Source organism: Macadamia integrifolia, unplaced genomic scaffold (assembly GCF_013358625.1).
Source record: "Macadamia integrifolia cultivar HAES 741 unplaced genomic scaffold, SCU_Mint_v3 scaffold482, whole genome shotgun sequence".
Taxonomy (NCBI): domain Eukaryota; kingdom Viridiplantae; phylum Streptophyta; class Magnoliopsida; order Proteales; family Proteaceae; genus Macadamia; species Macadamia integrifolia.
Window position 1 is genome coordinate 1,949 of NW_024870463.1, and position 15,564 is coordinate 17,512.

At 43.7% G+C, this 15,564-nt stretch overlaps 1 protein-coding gene across 5 annotated transcripts in view; it reads right to left on the minus strand.

The window, feature by feature from the left end:
• Window positions 1-401: 401 nt before the first annotated feature.
• The window catches only part of LOC122068915 (light-mediated development protein DET1), a 67,025-nt gene continuing 51,862 nt past the window's right edge, over window positions 402-15,564 (minus strand). For all 5 annotated transcript variants that reach the window (XM_042632819.1, XM_042632822.1, XM_042632821.1 and 2 more), the window contains 2 exons: window positions 1,089-1,188; window positions 402-807 (listed from right to left, as the gene is read on the minus strand). In XM_042632819.1, the coding sequence (XP_042488753.1) occupies window positions 671-807; window positions 1,089-1,188 (237 nt within the window). In that variant the 3' untranslated portion in view covers window positions 402-670. The remainder of the gene's footprint in view (window positions 808-1,088; window positions 1,189-15,564) is intronic.

A 15,564-nucleotide genomic window follows, 5' to 3' on the forward strand; every position in this document is an offset into this window, starting at 1 on the left:
GCAAGCACAGATTCAAAGATATTTTAGTGAAGAGGTGGAGACACCCGCTTCTGATTCGCTCCACCCTCTTCTGATGGGTTTCTAGTAATCAATTAATAGAATCACTCGCCTCTTTAGAGAGCACAGAAACATTATCAAGAGGGAGAAGAAAGTGTTGTAGTGGTAGTAGTTGATAGGTTCCCAAATGTAATAGCATATGCAATAGAGTTGCCTGAACACCTCTCTTCTGGCTAAGCCCATTGGAGCCCTGTATAGGAAGCCAGCGAGTCCCAGAGAGGACCACCAATGTGCTCATACTTCAAATAATCTCTCACATGGCCGTGCATCCAACATACACAAAGTACTATTGGATGACCCACATGAATTGATCGTCATGGTTAAACAAAAAAGAGGCGGAAAAATTGATAAATGCACCAGAGGAGAAAGGCTTAAAAGTAGTCTTCAAAGGTTTGTCGGCATGTATTACAAAAAGAACAAAACTTTCACCGCAACTTCATCTCTTACAACAAGCTCAAAGAATATGTGTAGTGAGGACGAAAGAAAATAATGTATGAAGTACTTCCACTTCAAACTGAAAATGACAAGCAGCGACTCCTGAGATATATACCAGGTTCCTTTAATTTCTCTCTAAAGGGTTCTAAAATTTGAGAACTCAGAGAAAACGAATATCCTATCTGCGGAAGTGAATATTCACAACAGAAGGCTGCAAGAATGTTTGTTGGATCGAAAGAGCAAGGGGCAAGATTGGGTGGAAGAGAAATGAAGATATTTTCTTCGCCCGACCATCTGCACCACCAGCTTCTGGACCTATTAGGGAAGAAAAAGCATTACAAGCCTCCAGTTAGTACACATTCAGAATCAGGTAGCTTCAGTTTCCAAAAAAGACGCGTGTAACATAGACAAAGTGGACTTTTCCTAGAGAGTTGCAGATTCATGTCACCCTCAAGTCCAAACTCAAGAAATATAGTGAAAAAAGATCTTCTTGGTAACAATAGTACATATGTGGCAAGCTCCCTGAAAGGATTTGCATAAGTTGTAATCCATCAGATGGCATGACCTAGGGATTGTCAATTTGTTCAGTCATAGACCTGGTTTTATCTTGAACTTCAGAGAATTTGAATGCCTCCTCGAAATGAACTTGATAGGATGGTCCGTGGAATGTCTATGTCGGTCGGTTGCAGAAATCAACTGCAATAGCAAAGCAAAAATAATGTGACAACTCCATGGCGTAAAATAATAGGATCCAAACTGATGGAAGTAGTAGTAACAATTAGCAATAAAGAAGAGCTTGACCTAGACAAAAGAAAGTGGCAGAATACTTGCAAACTGCAAAGTATAGACCAATGAAACATAAAATGAAATATACAAAAACATGCTTCCAGAAGGTTACTAGTGAAACTTGATCAACATAAAAACGACAAAAAAAAAACCATTGACACTGTACAAAGGGTAAGTTTGATGGCAAATGCAATGCTAAACTCTGATATCGTTACGCTTACCCTCTAATAACTCTCTTCAATTCATCTTCCAAACATACCTAACAACAATTTTCTATGCTGGCCGGTAGGCATACTACTTGTGCCCAAAAAATCCAAACCCACCTTAGCTTTTCAGGGCTTGTGCTGGGATCTTAACGTAGAACTAGTCATGAACCAGGAGAATTCCAGCGGAGATTAGTACAGGATCCCGGGAAAAGAACACAACTAGATCAGATGAATGGTGATATATCATTAAATAACCTCACCAATAAGGGTAGGACACGTGGCGTTCAACCACAGACCAAGGGGCTCTCACAACTCAAGGAACCTAACTACAAGGGTAAATAGGATACTTCACCCCATATGAGAATTAGGGTTTCATAGCGCCTACCCTATAAAAGGGGAAAAGAGGTAAATCTCACTCTCCACTGCTCCAATAAACTATTTTGCCGACTAAAACTGACTTAGGCATCGGAGCCTTTTGGCCGGAGCACCCCTCCAGCCCCCTATTTTGTAGGTTTCTCTCCCGGAGCCGACGGTCAGATTCTGGCATCAACAGTGGCGCCGTTTGTGGGAACGAAGGAGCAATGGAAACGAGCAAAGAAAGGATTGTGGATCCAAGCTCTGACCTCCATTTTTTCTCTCTGAATATCAAGAATGAGTACTGGTTCCCACTCGAGATTCAAAGTTTCTTCGTCTCGATCGGCTCCGTCATCTTCTCAGCAAAGCTGCGTCAAAATTCGAGATTTCTTGCAAGTAGCGGCAACAGAATCTATATTAGAAAGAGGGTTCCCGTCGCGGCAGAGACAAGATTTCCTTGGACCGCCGCCTTTGTGATCTTTGAACTTCTAAAATGGGAGTCTGGTTCCTCTGGGAACAAAGAAGCAGTGGCGGAATAGCAGGCTTTGAACAGATCTGATCGGAAACACCATTAGTCATATCTAATTTCCTCCCTTCTTTAATCTGGTTCATGTATTTTGAGATTGGAAACTTCTCATCCGAAACCAGGTCAACCGTTTGGATTTTTTTAGGTCCAAGAAATCAAATCTGCCATCACCAATTGCGGCCGCACCGGGAAACCATCGCCCTTACCATACAAAACACAGATAAAATCATCACTCATTCCCTCTTTTATTTCTCACCTTGGATCTTGGATTTTCCATTGTTGAAACCCCAACCCCTCTCCAAGGTAGTTTTACAAAGTGGATTTGCAAAAACGGTTACAAAGTTCTTGCATTACCTAAGGTGGTTTTACAAATTAAGTGGTTTTGCAAAAATGGTTACAGAGTTCTTGCATCAACAGAGGTGGTTTAGAAAAGCAGTTTGCAAAGATAGTTTACAAATCTGATTTGTCAAATTCTAGTGGTTTATTTCTGATTTTCCAAAGATAATTACATAGCTGAATTCCAAAGGTGGTTTCCAAGAGTAGTTTACAAATCTGATTTTCCAAATTCATGCGATATGCGGAGTGGTCTGTGAATCTCGTTTTGCAAGAGTGGTTTAAAGAAGTGGTTTCTGCCAATGGCTTACAAAATTGGTTTGCAGTTACTTTACTAAAGTTAAAGTTCTTTGTAAGTTGGTTTACAAGACCGGTATTCTAAAATCATTGTACAGAGCTGGTTTTCTAAGTGGTGTGCAAACTGGGTTTTGCCACCTCACCCTCCAGCCAAGCCAAATCACTTAAGTGCAAGGTGATTTTTGCCACCTGGTCCTCTAGTCAGGCTGAATCAACTACTCATCTTGGCAGATTCAAAAAAATATATATATATCTGAAATTGTTTACCCAGTTGCACCAAGCTCATGGCTCACACAGTTCGCGGAGGTAGTGCATAACCCTCCTTAGCTTGCAGCAGCTCGTGGCTTAATCCTCCACTTGTCCGCACCCCTGCTCTAGTCCCCTCAAAGAACGGAGAACTTATCTTCGTAGCACGCTAACACCACCCGTAACTGAGCACCAAGCAAACATCTGGATCACCCCACCAACCACCGAACACTTTGGAACCGATTACTCCGCAACCTGAACACACATTTCTCAATTGCTTACAGCACAACCAGGCGGATCAGTCACTCCAGTAAGTGATTATGCTTTTCCCTCTCTCTCTCTCTCTAGCAGCAAAAGAGGAGCATATGGGATCAAGACCAAGTATTGCAGTTGATCGACATTCCAAAGCCAAGCCCGGTAGCGTAAGCACGGGTACCTGGTCATTAATATTGAAGCTGAGCAACCTTTCCATCCCCATGCACCCAACAACCAACCATACCCGACCAGCCGAGCTCCACACTTCTAGAACTCAAAACCGACCATTCCACAAACACTTAGTCTGATCGTCGATAATAATACCAAGCACGGGTGCTCTCTTCGAACCCGCCACAACAAGCTCAGTAGTGCGACTGCTCAACTCAGCCGAGCAGAGATTTACTTTGTGACTAGAAGACCCACTTTAATCTCTTTATATAATAATTTCTAATTTTTCCTTCCACACTCACTTGATCTCTTCCTTGATGAGAAGCGAAATAAAGGGTAAAAAATATATATCGGATCAGTGACATATGCAACCGAGCAGGGTCGGGCCACTATAGCGAAGCACGAACTTTAGCCGGCAACACCTGCAGCTGAGCACCTCTATGAATACCTCTCATGTACGAGATCTTTGCAGCCAACCAACACTACACCTAAACATATCATTGTCGAGCACCGACCAACAAATTGTTGCCCCACACCTCAGTTGACCAGCGTTTGGAGGCCGAGCAACCGTGCTCTCTGGTCGGTTTTCGATGCGCTGGGCACATCGTGGCAAGCAGTCTGATTACGGATCGGGCTCGTCTATAGCACATCTTTGTGCTATAGATTGTGTAGCACACTCTAAATGATTAGCACGTGGCGGATTTAAAATGAATGGTGATGATATTCGAGGGAGGAGGGAGACACCTCTACCTGCGCTGCAGCGAGTAGAGGTATTCCCTGCAATTCTTCTCCTCTCTTCCCTCGGTTCAATCCCGACTGCCATAGGCGGCGGTCCCAGCACCGATGGCCAAAAAAGGACAGATGTGGTTGGCATTCTTAGTGAACGATCTCACTGCAGAGCCCGGGATTAGAAGAAAAGGAGATGTGGAAGCATGAGAGGTGACAGTGACGGGAATGGCGCCGGTGAGGCTGTTGGAGGAGACATTGAAGATTTGGAGAGAGGACTGGTTTAGGGTTTAGTGGAGGGACAGAACCGGGCCATTGGCAGTGACCCACGCGCTTACTAAGCAAGAAGGGGAGCTTTTCTTCCAAATCAGCCTTCGATTTGAAGGCCAGAAGAGCTTGAGCATCAGATGGCAAGCCCGATTTCATCGGAATCAACAAGTCTTGTGTGATGGTCCCACTTATCGTCTTGGTTTGTGTATACCATGTGGGATAATTATGTAAGAGTGGGTCCAACTTATCGTTTCGTGCTTTGTAAAAGCTTAATAGCTTAGATAAGGGGAAGATCTTAGAGTTCTAGGAGTGTGGTAAAGGAGAAGAGAGTAAGGAATGGATAATTAGAATGAAAAGAGCTTCCTAGTAAGACTATTCCTTCCTGTCAGACACCATGAATATCTGGGCCAGAGTCACTGGGTCCTGGGAAATTTTTGAGGGGAGAGGAAGAAGAACCTGGAGTGTACATACAACAGGGAGGAATAACCGGAGGACGAATTTGCTCTATCTTTTTATGGACGGAAAGGACTCCCGGTAGTTTCCCGGATAGCCCTTCTTGACAGTCGGTCTTTACGGTATCAACATGCTATAATTGCTACTGTCCAGACTACCCTAAATGCAGGAACAGTGTTTTTAACTCTGTATCCTAATTTTAACATTCCACTGTCAGATCCTCTTCTCCCTACTGCCCTTAAGTTTCAGATCCACATTACTAGTGTTCCCCAGAATGCTATTGCTCAGGCTGCTACCTTACACTACCAGATGGCCTATCGGCTACAAAATCATGCTTTTGATCTCCTTACAGGCCATTGAACGGCATCCTTAGTCTGAAAGCCCACCACGCTCAAGGATCTTTTTCTGCCAGAAGGAACCATAAGCAGGGATTACTTGCAAAAGGGTGTGGCCTAGACTGTATCTTTAGCTAGAACAGGTTCAACCCGAACAAGAGTGATAGCTAGGGAAGAAGATGTTTATACACAAGACCGTGGGGAGTCCAACGAAGAGGTTACTGATCCTCTTCCTTCATTCATGAATGATGGTCCTCGTCCTACTACCCCTCATGTCTCAGAAATGGATGATGACCCTGAAATTCAAAATCCTGAGGATCCACCACCTAGACCTAATCCACCTAATCCTGCTTCACCCACACCTTACACCCCAATTCAGAGTTCTTGAAAGATCCGCTTTTGTAGCCATAAAGTCCTTTTGGAGGCTAGATTTTTTTCTTCAAGAAGAATAGCACCCCAGTGGGTGTCACTTGCATCTGTTTGTAAAATTCTTTTTCCAGTGGAGGGGATCTGGAGAGTAGGGAGATCTTCAGAGAGTTTCTTCAAAGCTTGAATTGTTGCAGTGTGTTCAGAAGACCAAGGAGGGGCTTTCTTACGCAAAAGCTGGTGAAGCAGGGAGATATGCTTGATCTGCTGAGGAAGGAACTCTGTCATGTAGTTGATTATTCCAAGAAATTGTTAGACCTGATTTTTTGTTTCCTAGTTACAGACTCAGACCTAGAGTCTTCTCTCTCCGAGTCCGAGGAATCTGATCCCCTCTACCAAGTAATTCCTTTTATCTCCCCTTCCCAGAACAGCTTACAACCTTCTCCTCTCCCATGCCAAACAGTTTCTCTCTCATGTTTCGGTTCAACTAATCCCTGAACCTCATGCCACACCTATTAAGATCATAGCTTTCCTAGACACAGGAGTTGCTACCACCATTATTGCAATGTGAGGTTGGAGAGCATACTGTCCTTTTGAGATGGTGACGACGAGAAAATCAATGGTAGAGACTCCAATTTGCATCTTCTTAGGGGAAAGCGTAAAGATTGTAGAAGATGATCATGATGGGTCAAAGTGCCATGAGTTTGCTGTGTTTGGGCCAGAATTCTTTCAAGGTATTGGTACTGAACGGTTCCCTTGATGAATCACCCACAGATCTTTCCCTTTTTGCCATTGATTTCCCAGTTACAAACTCAGACCTAGAGTTTTATCTCTCCGAGTCCGAGTAATCTGATCCCCTCTACCAAGTAATTCCTTTTATCTCCCCTTCCCAGAATAGCTTACAACCTTCTCCTCTCCCATGCCAAGCAGTTTCTCTCCCTCATGTTTCGGTTCAACTAATCCCTGAACCTTATGCCACACTTATTAAGATCATAGCTTTCCTAGACACAGGAGCTGCTACCACCATTATGAATCCATCTTTTCATGGACGAAAAGGACTCCCGGTAGTTTCCCGGATAGCCCTTCTTGATAGTAGGTTTTTACGGTATCAACATGTTGTAATTGCTACTGTCCAGACTACCCTAAATGCAGGAACAGTGTTTTTAACTTTGTATCCTAATTTTAACATTCCACTGTTAGATTGTTCCACCAAGAAGTCCTCTCATCACAGAAAGTTTCCACCTTTCTCTCAGCATCAGAAATGGAAAACTAAAAAGTTCTCCTTCAGATCTCCAAAGTTCAAAAAAAAATGGAGATTTCTTCGAAAAAAGCAATTCAGAGGAAATAGCAGCTACTAAGATGGATAGTAGTGGTAGGAAAATAATAGAAAAGAAGACAAAAGATGAAGTCATCATGAGGTTCTGTTCTATTTCTCTCTTTTGCTCCAACACCCCCTTCTCTTTCCCTCTCTGTGGTAAGTAGCAGAAACCATCGAATTCCCTCTCTGTACTCAGGTTCACCTGGAGTTCAAGGTTTAAAATCCCCAACAGGGCAGGTAGAGGTTGATGTCACCGATTCAATCGTTGAAGAGGATTTTCAACAGAGAAAAGAAAGGTAATCTTTCTCCTTCGCTGGTGGATCTGAGTTACAGTACTGCTACAGAAATCGATCTCGAAAATGGAGATGAACATCAAATTCAACCTCAACCCAAGTAGTGACAACTAATTAGCACTGAGAATCGACACCTAAGTACCTAACCAGAGGAAGACGAAACCGACGACCCCAATTCGACATGGATCGGAGCCCGATCTCCCCCCTTCTCTTTCCCTCTCTATGGTAAGCAGCAAAAACCACCTATGGTGTTCTAGCTATGGTCAACATCTCAGTGGGGTGGGGTGGGGTGGGGTGGGGTGGGGTGGGGTGATCGGGCTCCGAACCGAGGGAAGAGAGAAGAATTGCAAGGAATACCTCTACTCGCTACAGCGCAGGTAGAGATGTCTCCCTCCTCCCTCGAATATCGTCACCGTTCATTTTAAATCCGCCACGTGTCAATCATTTAGAATGTGCTACACGATCTGTGGCACAAAGGTGTGCTACAGACGAGCCCGATCCGTCTGACTACTCCGCTGTTGGTCGGCACGCTACGTAGGCTGAACACGATCTTGGCCGACAGCTTCACGATCGAGCACATTGCAGCCAAGCTCACCCCAGCCGAGTGCACCACTTCGGCCACGATCTAGGTGCCTTGCATTCTCTCTTCGTTTCAATTTGAAGGACTCCATTGTTCAATCTCCCCTTGGCAAGTACTCCATACTCCATCTTTCTCTCTCTGGGTAAAACGATCTTAACGTATAGAAGGGGGTTTTCGTTCACAAAGTGCCTCTTCCTTCAAATCATTCTACATCGTCTCAATTGAAGCCTCAAGAAGCTGAGTAACAACACAGCCAACTAGAACCTCACAGGCCAACCAATCCATGCTCAAGCACCACGTAATCTGCATATGGCCGAAGCCGACCACCCCCGCCACCGAGCACAAATTCTAGTCCTGATCTCCAAGCCGAGCAGACCAGCTTTCCAAGGCCGAGCATGTTATGATCGAGTAGGCAAGCTTGGCGATCACACCATCCCAAGGCCGAGCAGCTCATCACCAGCCAGGAAATGCTCAAGTGAGCGAAGAAGTACAAAACAGCTCACCTCACACCTACAGGGAAGACTCCTCTCCCATTCCTTTCTCTTGATGCTTGAAATTGTGTTTAAGATAGGTCATAATAGAACTGTTCATGTCATTAATCAATTATAATATTAAAATTTTGCTATAATTTTCATGCTCGTCTTCTCAAATAGAATTCAATTATTGTTCGATGCTCGGTACAACAAGATACATCAACTATGCCTGGCATGACCATATTTTCATAAGCAGCAATTTACTCCCTCGACCTCTTACAGAGCCCAAGGGAGTGGGGGGCATATGATACCCAAGATCTGGTCCTTGACATCTATTATGAGCACAAGATTTGGCCTCCACATCCGTTATGAGCGCAGTATCTGGTCATCAACATCTTCTATAAGCACAATATCTGGTCTTCAACATCTATTATAAGCACAATATCTAGCCATCGACATCTATTATGAGCTCATTCTCGGACATTACCCCACCAATTTTCATTGAGACCATCCCACACTCTGGTCAAGGCCAGGCAAGAGGTCAAAAGCCCACACTTCAATAAAGAATTCAGCAAAGATTTTCTCTTTCCTCGCTACGTCACCTCAATCGTGCCTTGAGTCTCTCGACCTCCATCAAGGAGCAAGCTCAAGCGTGCCTGCCAAGGCCTTGAGTCTCTCGACCTGCATCAAGGTACGAGCTCATGTGTAAGGAAGACTTGAGATACTCGACCTTCGTCAAGGTACGAACTCAAGCGTAATGAAGACTTGAGACACTCGACCTTCATCAAGGTTCGAGCTCAAGCATAACGAAGACTTGAGACACTCAACCTTTATCAAGGTACAAGCTCAAGCATAACGAAGACTCGAGACACTCAAGCTTCATCAAGGTACGAGCTCAAGCGCAACGAAGACTTGAGACACTCAACCTTCATCAAGGTGCGAGCTCAAGCATGACCAAGACTCGAGTCCCTTGACCTTCATAAAGGTGCGAGCTCAAGCATGACCAAGACACGAGTCCCTCGACCTTCATAGGAGCGAGCTCAAGCATGTGAAAGACTCGAGCATTTCAACCCTTAACTATGGTACGAACACTTATATCTCCACCCTCAAGTACGATGGGGACGCGTCAAACATTGACTTCTACACCCCAACACAAAGGAGAAGTGCCCAGCATTAACCTCTACACCCCAGCACAATGGGGGGACACCAAGCATACATTGCCAATCCTCATCACTAGAAGCAACATTGACCAATACCCTACTTCCCTAGAAAAAGGCGACTCTACTCCCTCAACTTCCTATTCTAGGAACTTAAGGGAGTGGGGGGCATCTGATATACTATGAAATAACCTCACCAATAAGGGTATGACACGTGACGTTCAACCACAAACCAAGGGATCTCACAACTCAAGGAACCTAACTGCAAGGATAAATAGAGTACTTCACCTCATATGGGAATTAGGGTTTCATAGCACCTACCCTATGAAAAGGGACAAGAGGTAAATCTCACTCTCCACTGCTCCAATAAACTATTTTGTTGACTGAAACTTAGGCATCGGAGCCTGGTCCTCCGGCCCCTTGTTTTGTAGGTTTCTCTCCTGGAGCCGATGGTCAGATTTCGGCATCAACAAATGGTTAATAACTTAATCAAAAAAACTCAGACGGCTATGAATCTCTGATCAAGTAAACTATTCAACAAGGGATAACTCCGCAAAGTATGATCTGAATCTGACCTTAGAATTTCCACTTATGGAAGTACCATTCTGCAGTATGATTGGGCAATACTGCAGAATCATCAAGCAGCATTATGGGGATTATAACAAGAATGATTAGTAGACAGAAACCAGGATTCAGAGAAGAAGATTGAATTCAACTAGGATTTCTGAAATAAGAAATTATAGTCTAATGATTTTACTGATTAAGCATTTAGCAACAGCCAGATTCAGAAATAGAAGAATTCAATTCCAGACAACCCAGATTTAGAAACCAACACAAAACCACAATAAGATACCAGAATTTAGAAAGTCAGAATTGTCGGTATGAACGAGGTACTAAATTTCAGTCTTCTCAGAGTCAGCCCTGAACCCTGAACCCCCAGTCTCCCTCCCCTTGCCGTCAGTCTTCTCTCTTGGCCGCCATGGCCAAGAGTGATGCTACACCACCCCATCCCCCAAACCCCCACCCATATTTCCCCATCCTGATGGTCCCTCCCATTTTTCTCCTCAGCCCAAAAAGGGTGTTCCCTCTTTGGACAAACGAGCTCTCCAGTTAGCGAGGGGCTCCCTCTTTGGCTCATCCCGCCCTCATACCTTGTCAAATTCAAGGTTACCTTGTGCCCATCAAGGCTCCTTGATGGTGAAGCCCACAAGTGGCAATGGTCCCTGGTTGGCCATTTTATTGGCCCCCAGCCCCCCCTCTCCACATCGTCAAGACCTCTCTCAAAGCAATGGAAAACTTGAGGGTCTCTGGACACATACTTGCTAGACAACTGGTTCATCATCTTCAAATTCTCCAAGAAAAGCATCACGACCTGGAAGGTGGCCCCTGGTATGTCGGACAAAATCCCATCATCCATGAGCAATGGGACCATCAATGCAGCTCCACCATGTCGACCTTAGCTCCCTTCCTCTTTGGATCTCTGTCCCAGGGATAAATCTCCACTACTGGTGTGAACACAATTTGAGTATCCTTGGCTTAGTGGTTGGGAATCCCCTGTTCTCAAATCAAGGACCAAAGCCATTGACAGGCTGGCCTTCGCCCGCCTCCATGTAGAGGTTTCTTCTACCCTTCACCACTGATTGATGACAAAGGACACTCCTTCCAACATGTCTATTTTGACCAGAAGCCACCTCACTACCAGGCTTGCCAAGTTTTTGGCCACTCAACTGCCTCGTACACTCCTGAACCAGTAGTTGGTGACTTGGTGATGGTGAGCTCCCTCCTCGAGTTACTATAGTGCATGCAATATTTGTGCTTGTCACCATTGAACAAGACCCAACTATGTTTTCTGCTCCTAGGGGTCGAAGTAGATCCCGTCGACATGCAAATGGTCGTTGTCACATCGCTTTCTCTAGCTCTCCTCACCGATCCATCAATGCTTGCGCTCAGGAAGCATAGGTGCCCCTCTAGCACTCGTTGGTCTATGACCATAGTACTTCAATTTCCAACGGGCCGTTTACGATTATTCTTGATGACATTACTCGTCAAATCCATGCTTCGCTTGCCTCGGCTTGCTCCCCTGTAGCTTCCCATCTCAGTATATTAGTGCCTCTTGCCACTGATGAGGTGATCCCTCCCTCTATGCCCCCATCCATTATCGAAAACCCTACATCCCTTCATCTCCCTCCAACACTCCTCCTACCCTCTTACCCACCATATCTCCCTCCTCTTATCCCGCTTCTTGCCCTCTTGCTTTTTAGGGGTGGGACCCCCAAATGGCTCAACCCCTTCCCATGCCCCATTGACCCCTCTTTGTCAACCCAATCAATACTATGGGCAAGATTCACTCAGAGGATGCCCCTCCTAAAACGACCAACCAATGCATGCCAATGATCCGAACGCCACCCCATGGACCTTTTTCTTTTACCAGAAAACCACTTCCTCAAATCTCCTCCTCCTTCACCGAACACCTTGCACACGGTGATCCCCCTCTAGTGGCAGCCTCCACCACTCCCCACCCCTCTCAACCACCTTAAACTCCTTCCCCATCCACCTATCCTTCATCTTAGTTCTTGCCCTAGCCCTTCACCCTCTCATAATCAGTTTTTCCCATTTGGGGATATAAGTGCCACTGCACCAGCATATCTTCTTGCCTTGTCAAGACTCATCTCACCCAGGCCTTGAGGACCCTTGAAGCACCTCTCGACCACTACCAAATGATCCAAGGCATCATCTAGAACTGCAGTGAATAAAACTCCTCTTTAAAATAGGCTAACTTCGTGCTCAACTTAAAAAGATGCCACTAGTGTTTGTTTCGTCTTTGAGACACAGGAGAAAAAGGAAAATGCCTCCACAATTGCTTCCTCACTCGCCCGAGTTGGTCCTTCTTTGCCAACTATGCCTACCACACCAATGGCCATCTTTGGTACCTTTGTAAGCCAAAATCATTGTACTAGTTTTGTATTCTACCTCCCAGCTTCTTCATGTGAAAATATTTGATCCCACGAGAACTCCAATTTCCTTTTTACTGCAATATATGCCTCTCTGCTATTGAGATCTTCTCTTTGGGAAGATCTCCATGTCATTGCCTTGTAGGTGGGTTCTATCCCCTGGGCATGGTTCAAGTTTTCGACCGATACCATTGAAATCTCTCACATTTCCACGGTATCGTAAGACTCCGATACCAAATACCATATGACTTTTAAAATCACTAGTTTCGACTAGTATCGACCAAAATTCCCACATTTCGACCGAAATGTGAAAATTTTTGAGTGACCAATGGGTTCGACCCTTTTTGGTTGAACCAGCCTTTATAAAACCTTATTAAATGGGAAACGAAGCCTTCTTATTTCAAAAGTTCTACCCTCTCCCCATATTTCTTCTCTATAAAGTGGAAAATTTGGAAAAACACTCAAGATTTTGCCTTTATGCAATCAAATCTTCATTCGAATCTTGGATCTTGCACATTCATAGCAAATCTACCTAAGGAAGGGAGCTTGGACCAAAAAGGTAAATCCCATCTTCCCCAAAAATCATTTTTTTATAGAATATACTTGAACACTACTTGGAATTGACTGTTTGGTGTTGACTATTGACTATTGACTATTGTGACTTGAAACTTGAGACTTGAGACTTGAGACTTGAGAGATAACTCACAATTATGTAATATTATTATTTATTTTGGATCCTTTACATTACGTTTTGTTTGTTTTAAATTTTTAATCATGTATTTCACATTTTTAGTTAGTAACTTATATATGTACTTATGTAGTATAGTTTCAGTCAATGACTTAACGTACATTAGCAAACTTTGGTCAACACCACAAGTATGACTTTAGTTTCTTTTTTTCCATGAAACTAATTATGTGAATGTGTTAGAAATGTCTAAAAAAAGACGCACACAAAAAATAGGCAAAAAAAATACATTTTGGGGGTCGAAACCACAATTTCCAAAAAACTAGAAAAATTTCCCTAGTTTCCTCAAAATTTCCCAGACTTCGACCAAGATTTTGGTCTCCCCAATGATCGAAACCCGATATTTTGAACCTTGTCCCTGTGTCTCAGTAAGTGACTTCAATGTTGTTCGTTATAGCCATGAAAAAATGGGCGGTGAGCATCTTGATGATTCTTCAGTGGAAGCATTTAATGATTGCCTAAAGGACATTGAAGCATGGTTATCCTCCTTCCCCTCCTCTCATACTAGTTTTTATGCTTTGGGCTTCTCTAACCATAGCCCCATTGCAGTACACATCTAGCCGCAGTTAAATACGTTGCCTAGGCGTCCAAGCAGCTTTGCCTGGACTGGAGCCTTGGTCGCCTAGGCCGCCCCTATAGGTGCCTTTTTGGTGCCGCCTTAAATTTTTCCGCCTTGACTGCCTTCGTTCACCTAGGCGCAGTGAAGACTATGCATCCAGCCCCATATCCCCTTTGGTTCGAAGTCATTTAAATTCTTTGACAAGTGGACATTTTATGCCGAGTACCACAACATGGCCTGCGGTTCAGAGTTTCTGTGGTCTCTCTAGAACCAGAACTATGAAGTTTCTGTGGTTTCTCTCTAGAACCAGAATTATGGGGGCTTGTTAAGGCTTTTTTTATTATTAATTTATTTCGTTAAGGCTGGTCTATTAACTATAAGGGATGCTGTTTTCTGTCCGGGAGCATGCCCTTGCACCAAAACACAGGGGGGGTATGAAATGACTACCACGCCCCTCTTGGTCGATGCCCAAGCATGCACTCTCATTGGTCAGGGCATTGACGCAGGGTCCACGCTCCCGGACAAATAACATTTTCCCTAATTATAAACTCCAGTCCTTATTAGAGTATATTTTCTAATATTTATCAATTTCCTAGTTGCATGAGGAAACCGCTACCATAGCTATCAATTGGAAGGTTTTCCAATCTGTCTTTCTATTCTTTTCTTTTTTATTTCTTCCCCTTTCTGTCCAGGATTGGTTCTCATTGGCTCTAGCCTTTACTGAATCACTCATTATTGAGTTTCCAGCTCAATTACAAATAAATGTAAAGGCTTACAGCCACCCCACGATTTGATGATTGGAAAAAAGCTTTCTGCTTGCTGGTTCTGTGGATTTCAGACCATTGTTCTGCCGAGAGATCAGTAAAAGACCTAGTAGATTCCTGTATAGGGTACTGGGAGGATATCATGTCTGAAACAGGTGGAGTCCTGATTGTCATCCCCTTCTTACTTGTTTCCTTCTTCTACATCGCATATAAGGTCAGTTACTGGTTCTTTCTAAACCCTGCAGCCTATATTTTCTCACCTTCTAGCTCTCTTTACATTGCTAACAAATTATTCTTTTGATTATTATTCTGCATTTACTTTATTTCAGTTTATTAATATGAGTTTCTGTTTCTAGTTCCAATTCCAATTATAATTTCAAAACCAGATATTCCTAATCAAATTCTGAAATCCTACTGCAACTAAACTTTTCTAATCTAAGATTTCTGTTCCCGACTCCTTGTTCTAGTTGCTAGACTGAATAGCCGCTCAACATCTTAATCAAATTCTGTTCTGAAAGATTAAACTTGCCCATCTTTTGAAGTTCAAGCTTCCCTACTTCCAGTAAATTTCTTACATAAGTGTGAATCTGACCATCAGATTTCCATCACACTTTGCAGGATTATTCTTCCCTAAGAACAGTCCACTCAACCAGAATTTAAACCTAATCAGACTTGTCTTTGTTCAGTTGTTGAAAAACTTCCAAATCTGGTCAGGTTTCCTGACTGTGATTCTGATTTCCTCTCGGTCTTCTAAGCCCTAACTCACGTAGGTGATTAGAAACCCATCAACCAGACAAGCATAAAACTATTTTTCTCAACAATTTCCATTAATTATATAATAGCAGCCAACCAGGTGATGAAGGGAACTCAATTCTTTCCTTTGCTCTATTTTTTTTTTTTTTTTTTTTTTT